The sequence below is a fragment of the Camelus dromedarius genome, chromosome 14 (genome assembly GCF_036321535.1).
Source record: "Camelus dromedarius isolate mCamDro1 chromosome 14, mCamDro1.pat, whole genome shotgun sequence".
Lineage (NCBI taxonomy): Eukaryota > Metazoa > Chordata > Mammalia > Artiodactyla > Camelidae > Camelus > Camelus dromedarius.
In genome coordinates, this window is record NC_087449.1 from 21101529 (window position 1) to 21120873 (window position 19345).

Consider the following 19345-nt stretch of genomic DNA (forward strand, 5'->3'; position numbering starts at 1 on the left):
ATTCTTTTTTTTTTTTAATTAAAAAATTTTTTTTGCAGAGGGGAGGTAATTAGGTTTATTTATTTATTTATTTACTTTTTCAATGGAGGTACTAGGGACTGAACCCAGGACCTCACGCATGCTGAGCATGTGCTCTACCACTGAGCTATACCCTCCCCACCTAGAGATTTTTTAAAAATTATATATAATCACTTAAAAAACCTTTTCTTATATTTTAAGTTATAAAGTTAAAAAATACATTTGGAAACAAGTTAAACAACATATAGATATATATAAAGAAAATTATACATAAGAAAAGTTGCATAAAGAAATATTAGTACCCTTTGGCCTCTTCCCTCTAATCCTTTCCACTGAGGCGAACAAATTTTAGTGGTTGATGTTTATCCATCCACATCTTTTGTACTCTTACAAAGGTATTCAAATATTAATATATGTACATATACATACATTTACCCTTGCTTGCAAATATCCATGACATAAATACACATGCACATACATACATTCACAAAGGTGGATTATCTCTATTTCTTGTTTTATTGAGAAAATGAGATACAATGTAAAACTCACTTTGGTAATTTTTAATTTTTGGTAATTTTTAATTTTTTTAACAACTTTAATTTGAAATAATTATAGACTCACAGGAAGTTGCAGAAATTACGAAGAGTTCCATGTACCTTTCACCTAGTTAACCCCAATGGTGGCATCTTACATAGTTGTTGTTCAAGAGCAAAGCCAGTCTGAGTCACATCCAACGTTGACACTGGTATATTACTGTTAACTATACTGCAGACTTCACTCAGTTACCATCATTTTTTAACCTATATTTATTTGTGTCTGTAGCTTTGTGCAATTTTATCCCATTATAGATTTGTGTAAACCACCACAGTCAAGACACAGCACACTTCCACCCTAAAAAGTACTCCCTCATGTTACTTCTTTGTATTTGTATCCATCCCCCCAGTTCCCTGTCTCCATCCCCAGCAATGACTAATCTGTTCTCCATATCCATAATTTTATAATTCTGAGAATGTTATATAAATGGAATCGTTCAGTGTGTACAGTTCTGAGACTGACTTTTTCACTAAGTGTAATGCCCTTGAGGTCCATCTAAGTTTTTGTATGAATCAATAGCTTTTTTATGATAAATAATGTATACATTTTACTGCTGGTGGTATTTCATTATATGGATGTACAGTTCCAACTGCTCACCCATTGAAGGACATTTGGGTTGTTTGCAGTATTTTGCTTTTAAAAATAAAGCTGCTAAAAAACATAGGATGAAGTAAAGCTGCTATGAATATTTGTGTACAGGTTTTTGTGTGAACGTAAGCTTTCATTTCTCTGGGGTGAATGCCCAAAGCTGTGATTGCTATTGTTGGTGTACTCTCTGTCTCTCAAACTCAACAAGGTCAGAGACACCAGGTTTGGGTTGAGTTCCTCCTCCTGTGCCTCAGTCTGGAAACTGCCTCCAAGAACAACCTTAGGCTACTGTAGGGTTTACCTTATTTGTGTCTCTTTTTCCAGGGATTGTGGTCCTGCTCTGCCTGCTTCCTAATGCCTGATTGTAGTTGTTTTCATATATGTTGTCTGGTTTTCTGATTGTTTACAGCAGAGGGCAATTCCTATAGCACCTAATCCCTCTGGGGGATTCTGGCAGAAGCAGAAATTCCCATATCCTTTGACTTCCTTTTAAAGTTTTCATCTTTTCATTCCTCTGTGCTGTGCTCTTGGAGAATTTTTTAGAGAAGATTTTTGGCTCCATAACTCACTCTTTATCTACACCTTTGTTCCTCTTCAGTCCTCTTTTGATTGCTTTCTTAACTCCATTTCAGGCTCATGCCGGATGAATGTCTGTGTGCTCTACTGTGGGTGTGAGTTCAAGAAGAGAAGCAGGTTGGAGAGACCTGCCTGCTATGGTTCCAATAGCTCTCCATATCAATATTGCTAAACTTGCTAAATATATAGGTCATTCTTCAATTCTGAACTTTAGAATTTGGAGGGAGCCTTCATGATCATCTGGTCTAACACCCTCATTTCATAGACAGCGTTGACTGAGAAAAAAGGCACAACGTGAGAGTTGTGAGTTAAGTTTTATCTGGGGCAAAATGAGGACTATAGTCCAGGGGACAGCATCTCAGACAGCTCTGAGGAACTGCTCCAAAGAGGTAGAGGGGGAAGTCAGTATTATATATGATTTTAGCGAAAGGGGGTACGTGCAGTCAAGCACACATTTTGGCAGAGGCTTGCTGCTAGTCATGAGGAGCAGATGTCATGTTAATGATTTTAGTGCTTTTCTAGATATGGGGAGATGCAAGAATTTGAACTCTTAAAATCTCCTGAAAATATCTAACTATCTGAATTCCTGTTCTGCCAGTTTTTCCCAGAGCACAAAGTGCCTCATTCCTGATCTCCACCCTGAACTCCTTTCCAGGTGTGTTGAAAGTCAGCAGCTGCAGAGGCTGATTTAATCCTTGTAGAGGTAGATGGCAACTGCCAACATTTAGTTGGCAATAGGAGAAGAGTTGGTACACAAGGCTTCCAATTTTCTGTCCATTATTGCCTGCGACAGAAATTGTGTGTGTGGGGGGGGGGTGTATATAAAGTGAGATTAATTTTGCCTTTCTTATACAGGATTTTCCCTAAATGAAAAGTGCTCATTTTTCTGCTGTGTTATATTTTGGCTTTGCTGCAGAAAAACAACCTTCAGGGTCAAGTAAGAAAAAAGATTTCAGTGATACCTCTGACGTTTGATTTTCAGTTGGAATTTGAAAAGGCTATCGCTACCCCCATATCTAAGACAGAATCAAAGATCACAAAAGACAGATCACATGGCATTAACAAAACAAAAAGGTAATCATCATAACTACCTCAAACTTTCGGTTTGGAATCTTAAAGCATTATTTTATATTTGTCTCAGATTATGCAACCTATATTAAATGTAAGCTTTGTCATGCATACGTGTATTTCATGATGGTTATGAGTTACGCTAGATTAGAGCTCTGAATATTCCTAGTTTACAAACTGTTTATTATAATATTTTACTATCGCAGATGGTAATTGTACATAGTAATTGTAATTCTAAATCTTTAAAGAAAGACTTCTTGAGCTTTGTTGTGTCACCCCAAATTAATGTCAGGATTTATTTCAAACTGTAACCAATGTACTGCTAAAACAAGATATGCCCTTTCTAAGGAAGGAAGTTTTCCTGCGTAATTACAAGAGGGAGCCTGAACATGGAAAAATTGGTTTGTCACTGGCATTGTGTAAGTGTGCTATACAATTTTCTAGGCATCAGAAATGTGGAGAAGAGCCCAGACAAGAGAAACACTGAGGTGTAGAACCAATAGACCTTCAAATCAATTGGACATCAGTGATAGTGTAAAAACTGTTCTTACCTCAGTACTCTGTTTAATAATTCATAGGTTTACAGATGACAAACCCAAGTGTTGGTGAGGTTAAATAGCTTGCCCCAGCTCAGGGCTGACAAGTGGCATAAGCTAGATTTAAACACTAGCAGTCTGATTTTAGAGCCTGTGTTCTTATCACTACCACATTCAGCAGAATGGTTTCCAGCTTTAGTCTTGGTGACTAGAAGCATTACGGTGTTTGGTACTTAGGTAGAGAACACAGGATGGAGAGCAGATCGGGGTGGATAAGATTAGAGTGAGAAATGCTGAGCTTGATTTTGGATATGTTAAGTTTTAGATGCCTGTGGGGCATCCAGGTGGTGGTTTCTAGAAGACAATTGGACAAACATACCTGAATCTAAATTAAAACAAGATCACTTGGACTCAAAATTCAGCTCACTCAGATTTTTGTTATTTATGATTTAGCAGGATGTCAGAACATGTTTCCATTTTGCAACCATAAGAAAATGGAGTTTGTTTCCACAAATATTAGTGGCTTATGTAATTTAGCTTTATCACAAACTTCTTTCATTAATACTTTATTTTTATGTAGATTTAGTCAACAACTTTACTTCAAAGTCATTTATACAGCTATCCGTTCTGAATTAGAGTATTTTAATAATACATAGATTAAGTTGCATAACATGGAAGTTGGGTATGTAGAGAAGGGAAAAATAATGTATTTTATTATACATTATTATATATTATACAATTATATATTTTATGTTTGTGCATGTTTATATTTTTGAATATATATATATATGTGTGTGTGCACCATTATGTGACAGTATAATATATGGCTAATGGTCCATTAGACACATTTACAGATGATGTGCAATATGTTTTATGGCAGTATTTTCCAGGGTGATACTGTTGATTCCCCTTCCCTGTCTGCAGTTTATAAGTAGTTTATAAAGGCATCGTTGACCTTTTGTTTAGTGATAACATCTCAGCAGCTGAGTAATGTTCCTTTTGAGTTAAGTTTGTTTGGCTGACTTGCAGTTTGATATCAGAGTCAAAATTATAAAGACAGAGGCATGTATTTTCAAGATACAAAGACCAAGTAAATTTTGTTTGATCAGTGCCCAGAGGACCAAACCTAGCAAGAAAAAAAAATGTACAGGAAAATTTCAAGAATTTACACAAGAATTAGAGTGTAGCCCAGGTCAAAAGAAATAAAATTTGGTTAAAGAAATTAAGAGGCTCTGGTACATGTAAATAAGTCTTTTCTAGATGCTGAGTTTTGCTTCTAAGACCACTTCTGTCTGACATTTGCCTCTTTTCAAGTAGCTTTCCTCATGTAGCAGTTTTGTACTGCCTCAGAGTAAAAAAGAAATTCTTTAGATGTGTATATTTCAGTCAAGAGACAGAGCTCCTGCTAACAGTCCTAGTTTTAACACACTGTATAATTTTTCTATAATATAGAACTATTTAAAATAGTGAAATAAGTGTTAATTCTCTACTATGTTTGAAAAGCATGTGTTGTAAATTACTGTTTAATTCTCTAAACAAATTAAGCCTAGCTATTTGTGGATACCTTGTGGATCTATTTCTATTATCTATTGTTTTCCTTGGTTTTAGGGGTTCTTTGTTTTATCTTCTCACATGCCTGCGTTTGAGAAAGTGTGGATACAAGTTGAAACTCTAGGTGATATTCTCTCATCCAGAGAGGATTTGTGCTGGTTTTTGGCAGGTGGCTAGGCTAGGGGCATCACCAATCCTAGATCAGGGTAGAGATAATTCAAAATGAACTTCAATTTCTTTGAGGGCTTAACTATGATTCAACCTTCTAGGTAATAAATATCTGAGGTTCCAATCCCCGCCTGAAGGGTATACTAGGACCCTTCCCTCTTCAGTGGGCCCTGAACTCCAGTTTTGTTCCTGTAGCCCTGTAAGTTTGTCGGAAGTGCCACACAGCTTTTTTGCTTCCCTGCTGCTGATTGTGGAATTTACAGACATACAGTCTCAAATGCCAGACTTAACACTCTGAGTTTCCCTCTTCTCCTAGCTCTTGGCTTCTCAATTTCTTACTTTATTGGGAGTGCTCATATGTCTGTAAACAAATGTTTTTAATATTTTTTCCAGCTTTTCTAGTTGTTCTCAGGGGGATAGCTAGTTCAAACCACCTAGTTTTCTACTTCCAGAAGTGGAATTTAATATAGTAGCAGATTTCACTCATACTGGAATGACTGTCCCTAAACCAAGTTCAAATTAAAAAATTCTTAGATAACTTTTAAATTTTTGTTAACAATAGCTCTGCTGTCACTTACTACAGTAATTTTCATTTATTGATTTTATTCCCCAAGTGTTTTTCGAGTAACTGCTATGGGGATATTACAATAACAGTGAAATATACCTCTTCAGTGGGAGATTCAAATAAGTGAACAGGCAAACACCAGCTGCTACAGAGAGATTCCAAATATGAGGATCAGCAAAAGCTTCCTAGAGGAGGTGGCCCCTCAGGTGAGACCCAGAGAGTTAATGAAGAGACAACAAGATTTAAAAGAGAGAAATAGATTCCCGGCCAAGGCAATAATATGGGCAAAGGGTCAGCCAGAGACAAAGGAAAGCCCAGCCTATGTGAAGAACCAAAAGTAGTTCAGTGTTGCTAGGCTTGAAAGGAATATGGGGTAGACACTGGAGATGGCTTGGTAAGAAATGAGGCTGAAGAGGTAAATAAGGCCACATCAGCAAGGGCCTTATGAACCAGGTAAAGAACTCTGGACAGTTTCCTTCAGCGAGGAGCTGCTGAAGGATTTAAACAAGGCAATGCATACTCACATTTGGATTATAGAAATATTGTTAAATAGCAAAAGAGGTCATTAAAACTTATGAGGGCTCCTCCCTCATTTTATAAGAATTCATAGTATCTCTAGAAACTGCCTCTTCCAGGAAACAAGTCATCTTGCAGTGAGTCCTTTTCAGCCATAATAGAATGATTACTTAAATGACAGAGCATACGGCAGCAAGTTTTTTCCCCTCATATCAGCAATGATATGCTGATTACAATGGCTATATTGGATAGATTTAGTTTTTCCAGATCTTGAGATGCAGCTCCTGATCTCCAAGTTATGTTGATTATAACTTAGGATACCAGCCTCCACCAGTGCTCACAAACCTCACTCCTACACTGAGCCCAGATGTCAAATCTGATGACACAGCTTTCAGCTTAGCCTAAACCTTACATCATAACCACCACTGCCAGGACCAGAGTGATTCCTGGTAACTGCATGCCTCTTTCATTTTTTTATCCCTAGCCTCTTGCTACTCAAAGTATGATCCTCCATCCAGCAGCATCAGTATCACCTGGCAGCTTGTTTGAATTATAGAATCTCTGACCCTCTTCCAGACTAAAGCTGCAGTTGACCAGATCCCCCAGGTGATTCCATCGACACTAATGGCTGAAAAGTACTACTGTAGCCCAGTGGTTCTCAAACATGGAGGACAAACTGGGGAGCCCCACTGGCAGTGTTCGATTCTGTAGGTCTGGGCGGTGGCCTGATAATTTGTATGTCTAGTAAGTTTCCAGGTAATGCTGACGCTGCTGGTCCAGGGTCCACCCTTTAAGTCACTGCTCTAGCTGTGTCCCGCTCTCGTCGTGCTACCCAACACCAGCATGTGTTCTGTTTCTCCTTGGCTTGCTGAGTACCATAGCAACACTCACCCTAGTGCTGTGATCGCCTAGCTGATGAAACCTGCCCAGGTTGAAATGTAGCTGAGCTTTGTGTTCAGAGCAGTGGTTTTCAACCCACCTGCGTGTTAGTATTACTGGGGAGCTTTAAAATAATTGGATTCAACTTTAATTAGTTTGGAGTAGGGCCCAGGCATTACTATTTTTTAAGATTCCCCAGATGATTCTTACATAAGGCTAGGATTGAGAATGATTAAAATTTATAGGGCTGCTTTCTCAGTTACTCCCAGAGACATCTTTTCCACATTAGTATTAGCTCAGGATTTCTGTATTTTTCTTGGATAAATGGGAACTGATAAAGGGGATGGCCACAAATACCCAAAACTTACTGGAAGGACCTTCCTAGGATTACTTTCCTGATAAGCAGAGAGTTTTATAATTATTCAAAAATCTCTCTCAGCCTTTTGCCTTTCATTTATATATAGTCTTTAAGGTTTGTCAATGAACACCAAATCTACCCTTCTTTGCAACTTTTCATAATTGGATCTTTTACAAAAGAACCATACCCATTTTAACAAAAAACTTTTTTTAAAATTACCTGGAACCTAAGAAATTTTCAAAGAGAAATAAAGTGCTTTCTTCATTACCTAAGCATTCAGTACTGAATTATCAGGTGAAAATGGTGAATTTACGACTGAAAAATTGTGCTGAACACTGGAATTTGACACAACATTGTAAAATGATTATAAATCAATAAAAAATGTTAAAAAAAAGAATATTTTTCCTTTAGATTAATAGGGGCTTCTCATTAGAAGAACTATTTTCCTAAATGTAAAACCAAAAGAATATTCCTTTTAGAAATATTTTTATGACAAAAGCATAAATTTGCATGCAGGAAAGATAATGAAATAGGATTAGAGAATACGATGCAACCTATACTGAAATTTAGTTGGTCAAATTCCTTCTTACTGTAGTTCAATATACATGTCATACTCTGTGTGGCATTAGGACAGAGATTAAGAGGATGGGGATACAGATCAGCTGCCAGGTGTGCATCTTAGCTTTGCTTCCTGCTAGTTATGACCTTGGACAAGCCACATGACCTCTTTGTGCCTCGGACTTCTCATCTTGACATGGGGGATAAGAATGGTAGGTATCCCACAGAGTTGTTGTGAGAATTAATGAATTAATATATGTGAAGAGTTAAAATTCCCTAACGTACAGTAGTCACTTTTAAAAAAAACTCAACAAAAAATATATAAGCTGTATTTTTTGCAATATACAATTGTATGTTCTAATCATTCAAAATAAGATAGTAATGAGATACAGTTGAGCCATGTTTACACATGGCAATCATTTCTAGAATCTCAGGTAAAGTGTGACTTGGGACAGGTAGGTGGGGTGGGGTGGGAGCAGGAAGTAAAGAGGAGGAGGAGACATTTAAGTGAGTGAAAATAGATTCATGCCTTGCTTGCTACTGCCCACAGTTTCTCTCTTACGTGGGTGCAGGCTCCTTAAAGTCCCCACGAGGATTCGGGGAAGGTGACAGCCTTGTCTCCTCCAGCTCTCTGTGGGGAGAGCTTCACTCTTGGGCTGGACACTTCCTCGTCCCTACACCTGGAAGAGGACTCCCACTTACTGCTCATGCCTGGAGCAACCTGAGACTCTCCCGCAAAGCTTCTCAGCAATGGCTGCTCACGTGAGAACTTTTGGAAAATACGCTGAGCGCTGCCCTACAGACCATGATTTAACTAGTGCGGCAGAGCCTGGGCATAGGGGCTTTTCCAGAGCACCCTGGATGTTAATATACAACTAGAGGTTTGAGAACCATTTCTAGGGGCCTCTTTCTCTCTCACTCCCTCAGCCAAGAGACCCTCACATGACAGCCTGTCTGCCACTGATGCATTGCAAAAGAATCTTCTCTCTCACTGCTTGCTACTCCCTGAGTCCCAAATAGCCTGGCCTTCCGAGGTGCTGCAGGAACCTTACTCACTGAAGTGAGTAGAGAAACCACAGGTCATATAAGAGGACTCATGTGAAGGAGGGAGATGAAGCCAAACAATCAAAACAGGTGACTCCAAACGAGGCAGATTTATGACAGGAAACAGAAGAGAACTGCAGAAAATATCTCTTAAAAAAAGAAGTAAACAGGAGGAAAAGGGATTTAAAAAAATAGACATTTTTGAATCAGAATCTGAGTGAGATTAAAAATAGAAAACAGATGAAGACTCAGTTGATAATCTAGAAAATCAAGTAAAGGCACAATCTTATAAAAATGCCCCCCAAAAATGGAAATCAGGTTGAAAAGAGACATTTAGTACAGTTTTAGGATACTCGATATATAAATGTACTTTAATACAAAAATCAGGAGAGCGAGAAACAGATGATGAGGAAATAATCAAAGAAACATAAAAAAAAAGTGCCTTTGTTTCGGACAGACAAATTTTCAGATCAAAAGTTTTACTAAGTGCTAGACTTATGGTAAAATTACTCAGTTCCCAAGGCAGGGGGAAAAACTGGTTAATCATAAAGGAAAGGAAATCAGATAAGTTTCATGTGTCTCATCTGCATCTCTGAGGCTAGAAAACAGTAAACCATTTTCAGCTTTTGAACAGAGTAGCAATCCAGAAATTCGTTATATGGATGAATCATCGTTTATACATGAGAACAAAAGAGAGACAAGTTTTTGGACTTGAAAGACTTTAGAATGTAATCTGCTTATTTTTTTCTTTCTGAGGAACTTACTTGGAGAAATATTTTATCCACATTTAACTTAAATATGAGTAAAATAGGGATCCAAACTGGATATCTTTATTACACAAAGTTGTATTTGAGGTTTTCCCATGGTGCCTGAATGAAAACTCTGGACTTTCATCTCAGAGTGGCTGTTCTGAAAAAACATAAAACATCCCAAAGAATTACCAGGTAAGTCGTCTATACGAGATTTCCAGTTGGAAAGAGTCAGCTTTTAGATCAACTTCCGTGCTTCCATCTGAGCTGTTCCTTTCTGCTGGGTTTCTTCCTTCGTGTGCCAGGACCACTTCAGTGGTCCAGCCCAGGCACGTGCAGAAGCCTTCCTTCAAACCCAGCCCACGCAGCACCAAAGCAAAGGCTTTACCAGTACTCCCTTTGACTCAACTGCAACAGAACATATTTTCACAGGGAGTTTTTCTAAATATAAGTAAAAGGGTCGGGGGGGTGGGGGATGAATTAAAAAACTTTTCAAGCAGCCCAAAACCAATACAACTTACGAAAAACAGATCTATAATTTTATTGCTAGTGGATTAACCCACCAAATTTATAATTCCAAGATCCATCCCTCATATTCTATGAGAAGCCAGTGCTAGGAACTCAACTTTTATTCCTAGACTCTTACCCTCCCATCTTCCTCCTACTGTTGGGGGGAAATTCTCCATGGGTCTCTTGTATTTCTGTACGTCTTTTGAGCAGAAGTACTGGCTGCCTTTTTTTCTATCTTTTCAAGGATGTTTGTGTAGCAAACAGCCTTGGAAGATAGAGAAAGTGCCCTCCTCTGAGCAAGAGCAGGCATGTTATGGTCCATTACAAAAGATTTGGGTTCCCTTAAACTGAAGGCTCCATTCCTGTCCCATAACTCACTGTGTGTGCAGGTGTCATCTGGCCCTCTGCTTGCTGCCCTGTGGAACCGGGGCTCACAGAACTGATGCAGAAGGTGCTGCTCCTGCTGATGTGAGTAATAAATAGTCCTTTGCCTCCGACCCAGGAGTCTCATGTCTTCTGCCAGAAGAGATGAAACTGTGGTGGGCTAACTTGTTATTTTGTAAGTAGGGTCAAATCTCAGACCTTTCACAGTTTTTGACACCTACTTGGAGGGAAGGAGCTTGTGGGTAGAATGATAGATCCTTTGGCCCTTCTCAAAACCTGGGTGATACAAGTAATTGTAGTTCATTCCTCAGTGAGTAATAGACCATCCTTATCCAGATCCCTCTGGGCATAGAAATAATCCATTTATATACCCATTTTATGTATCCTATAAGTCTGTCTCTTCTAGGTGGCAGGATTTATAATTTAGTTATACCTCAACTAAGTCCACAAAATTAATCCATATAATAAAATTTTAAAAAGAAGGAAAACAACATGATGAGGAACTATGTAAACTAGGAAGGAAAGACGTGATTAGCTGAGGGCAGAGTTTGTGTATAGTTAATTTTATAAGCCAAATATCTAGCACTTAATTCAATTTTTTAAAATAAATTATGTTAAGTGTGCATTTACTAAAGGGCCAAAAAAAAGAAAACTGTCCTCTCTCAATACTTCTACCAAATTTTGACTTTCCTCTCATAAGCACGCTGAATTTTTAAGAGCACTTTGCAAAATGAACATGTCAAAGGCCTCCCCAAAGAATGTTTAAATGACCGTAATTTGAGAAATTGAAAAGAAAAAAAAAACAGGCAACATGAAGGCACAATATTAGTAATGAGAAAGGAGCTATAATCATAGATGTAGAAGAAGTGAAAATAATTGAGTAATTTGTATATATGCTGCTTTGAAACGTGGGTGTGATGGATGATCTGGGAAAATATAAATGTTGAAAATAGTCTTAACAAGAAAAATAAATCAATAACTAGAAAATTTTGAGAAACTAGTCAACTATCTTTTACAAAAGCACCACCTTGAATCTGTGTCAAGGATGAATTTCTTCAAAGTTTCAAAGAACTATCTAAATGGATTCTGAACATATACAAAGATGGAATTGTTTTAATTCTTTTTGTAAAAATAGCTTTCATCTTCGAGTCTGACCATAAGAATATAAAACCATTGAGGATTCTCACTTATAAATACAGATTTTTTTGAATCTAAAATAAAACATTAACTGTTTCATCAGCTATTCTCAACTCACGAACATATAGCATAAAACAGTTTTATAATTCTTCAATTTCACTCTGATAATTTTTGGTTATTAAAAGTCTGTCCGATTTAGTATTTTGGTCCTACATATTAGTTGAGGCTTTCTCTTCCCCCATAGGAGCCAGTCTAGCAACACTGGAGGACCTGAAATCAAAAAGGGTATCACCAGTAATATGATTCTTCCTGTCCCCCTACCTGTGATTGGGAGCTGGGTGTGGTCTTCCTCTAGCACACCTCCTCCTCTTGCCTCTGTTAATCGTTTTTTGTTTTTTTTTTCTAGTATGGGAACAATGATGTGCTAGAGCCAGCTTCCACCAGTATGTTAGAGCTGATTGTTGAATGTGTAGGAATTTTGTGAGATAGTTATTAAATACAGTCATTATTTAAATTCAGTTATGTAAACTAAAAATTCAATAACATACTAAAAATAAGGATAATACTCAAAACTCATCACTTCCTAATTATTACATTTTACCATTACCTAATGGTTTTGAACTTACATCCATTGTATCCATATGGTGGAATTATAATTAATATCATGCTACTGCATATTTCTTCTCAATTCCATATTCAGTGAAGTCTCACTTGAAGCTTGAAATCAGCTATAGGGGTATTTACACCACAGAAACTGGCCAAAATCACAAGTAAGGATTTGATTTGTTATTTGTCTAGATTTATGAAAGTAACGGAGAAAACATTAACAATGAAGATTAAACCTAAAAGTTTGTCTTGCCATTAGCCATTATGCTCTGAATAGTATGAAAAACCGAGAAAATATTCTAGTATTCAAAAATTATCTGGCTCTGCAAAGAAGTAGCTTGTGCTATTGATGAATGAGTGACGTTCCAACCTATGTCTTCATTGTTTCACTTTCATGTTACTTCTTAAAGTAAATGAAAGTATCAACCAACATTCACGTTGGAACTACACTTGGAAGAAAGGCTATTATGTATTTACCAGCACCTCCCTGTGTGGGAGTAAGAGAGGAGGGAGAGAGAAAGGTCAACATTTCTTACTTATCCGACCACTGTTACCATCTTCTTTCTCAGTCATCATTTGCTGGACAACTAAGAGCCTATGGTGAAATTGAAAGATATAAAACTTCCAGTTGTAAGATAAGTAAGTCCTGGGGATGTAATGTACAGCATGGTGACTATAGTTAACAATACTGTATTGCATATTTGCAGGTTGCTGAGAGAGTGGATCTTTTTTTTAAATTAATTAATTAATTTTCTGGGGGGAAGTAATAAAGTTTACTTGTTTATATTTTTGATGGAGGTACTGGGGATTGAACCCAGGACCTTGTGCATGCTAGGTATGCACTCTACCACTGACCTATACTCTCCCTGCTTAAGAGAATAGATCTTTTAAGTTCTCATCACACACACACACACAAAAATGTAACCATGTATTGTAATGGATGCTAACTAAACTTACATGGTAATCATTTCACAGCATATACAGATATCAAATCATTTTGTTACACACCTAAATATAACACAATTTCATGTGTCTATATTTCAATTTTTACTATGTCCTGGAATAATGGAAATTTAAGTAGAGACTTATGAAATACTTCTATTATGACTTAAGTGAGTCAGCTTGTCAATACCTAGGGAAAGACTGTTACAGGCAGAGGGAAGAGCAAGGGTCAAGGTCCTTCAGTGGGTGCTTAAGCTCCTCACCTTAAAACACACAGCCGAAAAATTCACTCTGGTTCCATGTGGAGGAGACGGGCTAAGCGGTGCACAGAGGCATTCAGTGGAAGCTCCTCTACTTGGAAATACGAGAACTGGAGAGGAGGGAGGTTTCTTTCTCACAGTGAGAAGTTTTAAATTTATTTCAGTCTGACAGGAAACAGTTGGAGGGAAATGACAATCCTGTTCATATTTTACAGGTGTCACCATGGTTGCATTGCGAAAAGACTGTTGGGGACAAGCGTGATAGCAGAGAGAGCAGACAGAGGACGACTAGGGATGTATAGGTATAGTTCAGATAAGAGATGAAGGGGCCTCAGACTAAGGTAGAAGTGACGAGGAAAGAAGTGGTTGGGTCTGGAATGTATTTCAAAGAAAGATCCAATGAGATTTGCTGAGAGATTGGGAATAAGAGTAAGAGAAAGAGAAGTCAAAGATGACCACAGGGTTTTTGGCCTAACCCTCTGGTTGAAGGAAAGGGGAAAGCCAAGGTAAGGAACAGAGTGGGAAGGAAGTGGAAACAAACATTTGTTTTTGAATGTAGATTTGAAATTCCCGTAACACATCACACTGCAGAAGTCAGGTAGCTATTGTGTGTAAATCTGGAGCTCAGGGAAGAGTTTGGTGTCTGTACTATAAACCTGGAGGACATTGCCTATGGATAATATTTAAAGGTGTGGGACTGGATGGTATCAACTAAGGATGAGTGTCTGAGGACTGACTGAGTCATAGGTTACTCCAGCATTTGGAGGTCAGAAATATCATGAATTATGTAGTACCATTAACCTTCTTACATATTGTCAATAGTCATTTAAAGAATTTAGTGGAGGAAAATTCACGTTTGCAATAAATAGTTGCTGTGATCCTATCTGGTATACTGCTCTGGAATCTGAACTGACCCTAACTGCACATCCCTCCACTTTGACTAGGGTTGGCAATGTCCCCAATATCTCAATGAACAAATTTCCAGTATATTTTTCTAAAGGGGTTAATCCAGCTTGTGGACAGTTCTTTCCTGAGTGCCCTCAATCCTAGGACAACAGCGGTTTTCTCTATTTCCAGTGATTACCGCTAATATTCTCAGCTCCTGCTTAATCAGTCCCGATCTTTTACACGTTGTACTATAATATATTAAAACAGCAACAATTCACATCTATATAACTGGGACTTCACCACATCTCTCCAAATTTATTTTTTAGGTTAGTTTTGTAAATTTTTGGATTATTTTAATTTAGATTAATTTTATGTCTTCCAGATACAGCTCCTTCAAAAATAAGCCTGAACCTAAAAAGCCAAATTTAAGACCACACGTTGTGCCAACAAATATAAAAATTCAAGAAATCAAGTCAATAGGTAATGCTTTCTGTAACACACTTACTTCTCCTTTGATGTATGAGTGTTTATATTATATACTTCATTATTTATTAATATGCGTCTTAAAAGTTCTTAGAATTTGGTGTTTCTGTTGAAAGCATTTGCTTGAATGTATATGGATTATAACTGCAGTGTGAAAGATGTCAGTGAGCTATGAAGAAGAATTTCCTAAGAGAAAGATGGTAAGTATCAGAATGGACAATTTGTCCATTCACAAATTAAAAATATGTTTTATGTTTATTTTTCTAGAAGGAAAATCTACAGATTTTCTTTCAGCTCAATCCTAAGAATTTCCTTATTATTGTTTTAAAAAAATCACTGAAGTATGAACATCTTACTTAATAGAAATTTACTCTGTAGAGACTGTCAAGGAACTCACTTTCCTAGAAACTTAAGGCATCTATGAAGTAGGAGCCACCTATAATGATTCTCAGAGAATTTAAGTGTTTTGTGTTGTCTTTGTTTTTCTTCCTCTGGCATTATTTTTAAAAAACACACATTTAATTGTGTCATTCTCATCAACAATCTTGACTAATGCTCCTTGATTCCACATTGCCCCATTTCTCTGCTACTCTTCATAATCTAATTCCTCTAAAGATTTGTTTTACATACACTGTACTTCCTCAAATTTGTTCAAACTTCAACCTACTCCAAATTGGTTTTTGACTCCACCATTCTACTGAAGCTACACTGATTAAGAGTACTGATCACAGATTGAAACGTTGTGTTGTACACCTGAAACTGACACAACATTGTAAACTGACTGTCCTTCAGTAAAAAAGAAAGCAAATTTTAAAAGACTACTGATGATCTCCGTGTTGCTAAGTCCAAAGGATGTTTTTCTGTTTTCATTTTCTTCCACCCCTCAATAGTTTATAGTTAGTTGATCACTCCCTCCTTCTTAACACTCTCCTGTTTTTCTGCTGTCTTAACCCCTTCCCACCCTCTCTTCTTAATTTCTCTTCTCTATCCTTAAAATACTGTATTTGCTCAGAGCTCTATCCTGAGCCTGCCTCTGTTTCTACAGTCTTTCCTTGGGTGATCTTACCCAGTCTTGTAGTTCAAAATAGCATAGAAATGCTGTTAAGTCCTTCATTTGTATCTCAATCCAGACTATCCTCTGAATGGCAGGTTGAGGGAAATATTTCTATTTTCAAAGGAATTAATGAAAAGTTTTATTTGACTATCAAGTATGATTCTGTTTTATTTAGGAATGTTTTTCCTAAGAAAATACAGCTTTATTATATAATAATAAATAATTGAATGTTATATGCTGCTAATAGAAATTCATTTTAAAAGCAAATTATTCTAGAATATATTTAGCTCTAAACATGTAAAAACAACATCATGTAAGCAAATAAAATTATCAAACTACATTTCTAAAAAGTTTGCTACAAGTAGAGAAAATAGTTTATTGAGTTAAATTAGAAGTAGTCTAATAGTATAGAAATATCATTTATGTTTGGATTTGTTTCTTTAGAGCCAATTGAAGAAAGTCTAAAATCAAGACCTATTAGATCATTTCGTTATCTTAAGGATACAACTGAGGTAGGTTTAATTTGTGTACTTACAATCATTTAAGAGAAATTCCAATTAGCCCTAATAGATTTATACATGCTTCTACAAATCCCAAGTTCAAATGGATTTTAGAATTCAGAAGCATAAAATTTTACAGGGATTTCATCTCTGATATCATGCAAAACTATGTATAGAAATAATAGAGAAAATAACGTATTATTTGTTGGACAGTCGATACAGTAGAATTTATTGAGTGTGATAAGGACTAGAAGTTATCATAAAGTTAGTTAAGACACGACCTCATAGAAAACTATACATACATAATTTAAATATTTTATTTTAACATAAAATATGAAAATATACATCCATTTATTAATCTTTTGGTGTGTAGCCAAGACCATTTTTGTTATAGTTATTTAACTTACATAAATACAATAACAACTGTCATAACAAGTTTACTGTTGACTCTTACTACCCACTTACGCAGAGGGTCATGGGCATCCTGTGAAGTGGTCAACCAGGCTTGACCATTGAGCATGCCTTGGCTATCATTCAGTAAGCTTTAACTTGGGAGACTAGAGAGAGAAATTAGTACAGAGAATCAGCAAAAGAAAGTCATTTAAGAGAGTCTCTTGGGTGTTAATGTATTTATTATTAACCTTGTTTATTGCTAATATGCAGAATGAAACATGAAGAGATACATACTTTGCACCATAATTAATAATGTTATAATTTTATTGCATATTTCTACTGTTTATAATTTTTTAAAATATTGACAAAATGTAAATTTACTAGCATCTTATATAAAACACTTAAATTTTTTAAAAACAAGTTAATATATACATATGACTTTATAAATTAAATAATACAAAAACACAAAATCCTTCCACGCATAACTTCCTGTTCTAACTTCCTCTTTTCAGAAGCAACCGTGTTTAACCATTTGGGGTTTCAATTCCTCTTAAGATTAACTCTATAATTCTAAAGAATGAGCTTCTGTTGATTTTCTTAATTTATTAACTTTTAGCATTACCTACTGAAAAATCCAGGAACAAAGATTGGAATTAGCTTATTGATACTGCTCTACATCTCCCCTCTCTCCCTCTTTCCTTTCTTGGATCTTTGATAGTTAGTTTTCTGCTTCTTCTGTTTTAACTTTCGTACCTTGAAATAATACATCTAAATGCTTTTTTCTTTTCTATCAACTTTAATCACTAACTCCTGATTCCTCTTTACGTAAGATGAAGATCTTAGCGGTTTTAGCCTTTCCTTCACATTTTCTTCCCTAGGTCAAGTATATCTTTATTTTTACCTTTTTGAGGTCAATGGTTATATGCAGCTTGCAACTCTGATAAAGCCTTTATGCTTTGTCTGTATGTTAATTCTAAAACTCAAAACGCTATAAACAGCATTTATATTATTATGACGTTTTTGTAAATAATTATACATTGTAGAACAAAGTAATGTGCTAGGATTATGTTTTTTTTTCCCAAATGGGTACAATGTAAAAACAATAGGCTCTCTTCTTATTCTCCAACAGCTACTCCAAAATAATGCCATGTGATAGTTTTCCCTTATACTTAGATCTTAACTGTCTTGTATACTTTTTCTGGGGTTCCTACTTGCCTTTTTTTTTTTTCTTGTGGATAATGACAGTAATAGTAAATATACAACAGTGCCAAGCACTGTTCAAATATATATATATTCAAAGAAATATATAATATATAATCAATTTGTATTTATATATGAAATATATATATTCATATGCAAAATATATATACATGTGTAATTTACACCCTCAACAACCTGATGAAGTAAGTACTATTATTATTCCTATTTTATAGTTGAGAAAAAAAGTTACAAAAGTAAGGAACTCGGCTGAAATCAAATTATAAGCAAGAGAGCCAGGAAGAACCCAGCAATCTAATTCATGATCTTTACCTCTATGATATACAACCTCCAAAAAAGAAGCATGTACCTTTTTCATTATATGTGAATAAAATATCATACTTCACTTAGTATGATACGCTCTATGTCCATCCGTGTTGCTGCAAATGGCATTATTTTATTCATTTTTATGGCCAATTAGTATTCCATAGTATATATATACCACATCTTCTTTATCTGACTCCTGATTTTTCTTGTTGTGTAGATGGAAAATGCTAAGCCCTTGCATGAGCTACATTTGCAGCATAAACAACAACAATGTAGAAGAACTTTGGGTTCTACAATAATTTCTTCTGTATCCAGCATTCAACCTAATGCTTATAAGGAGGAAAAAGACTCTGTTAAGAGGTATACACATTGCATATTTATATTGAAATAACTGAAAATTAACTGCATCTAACTTTAAGATATAAGCATTGAGGAATATATGTATGTACATATATGACTGAAACATTATGCTGTACGCTAGAATTGACACAACATTCTAAACTAACTGTACTTCAATTTTTAAAAAGATATAAGCATTAAGAAAACCTTTAACCAAGGAATATCAGTATCTAATCATATTACCACATTATTTCACTACTTAATAACATATGAAGACTATTACAAAGATGGTGAAGTTTAGATTCCTTAATATGGCATATGGTATCTCTCCAGCTTTCTGTTCTGTCTCCTTACTCATAATGGTTCCAATCACAATGAACAGTCTGTTCCAACTAATGTGTGATTTGACCCATTCTGTTCTTTCTGTTTAGAATGCACTTCTCTATCTGATAGATTCCTATTCATCTTTAGCAGTTGGGACACTGCTAGCAGCAATTTAAACAATAAAGATATTTATAATCTCAAATAGCAAGAAGTCCATCAGTAAGGCAGTTCCG

General features: G+C 36.1%; 1 protein-coding gene across 3 annotated transcripts in view; it reads left to right on the forward strand.

Moving 5' to 3' along the window:
- The window catches only part of C14H1orf141 (chromosome 14 C1orf141 homolog), a 149418-nt gene that overhangs the window by 121669 nt on the left and 8404 nt on the right, over nt 1-19345 (forward strand). For 2 of the 3 annotated variants that reach the window (XM_064493477.1, XM_031465341.2), the window contains 4 exons: nt 2693-2850; nt 14878-14975; nt 16477-16544; nt 18667-18809. In XM_064493477.1, coding sequence (XP_064349547.1) covers nt 2693-2850; nt 14878-14975; nt 16477-16544; nt 18667-18809 — 467 coding nt within the window. Of the gene's footprint in view, nt 1-2692; nt 2851-9760; nt 9964-14877; nt 14976-16476; nt 16545-18666; nt 18810-19345 lie in introns of those variants that run through there. The other variant, XM_064493478.1, reaches the window with a different exon arrangement.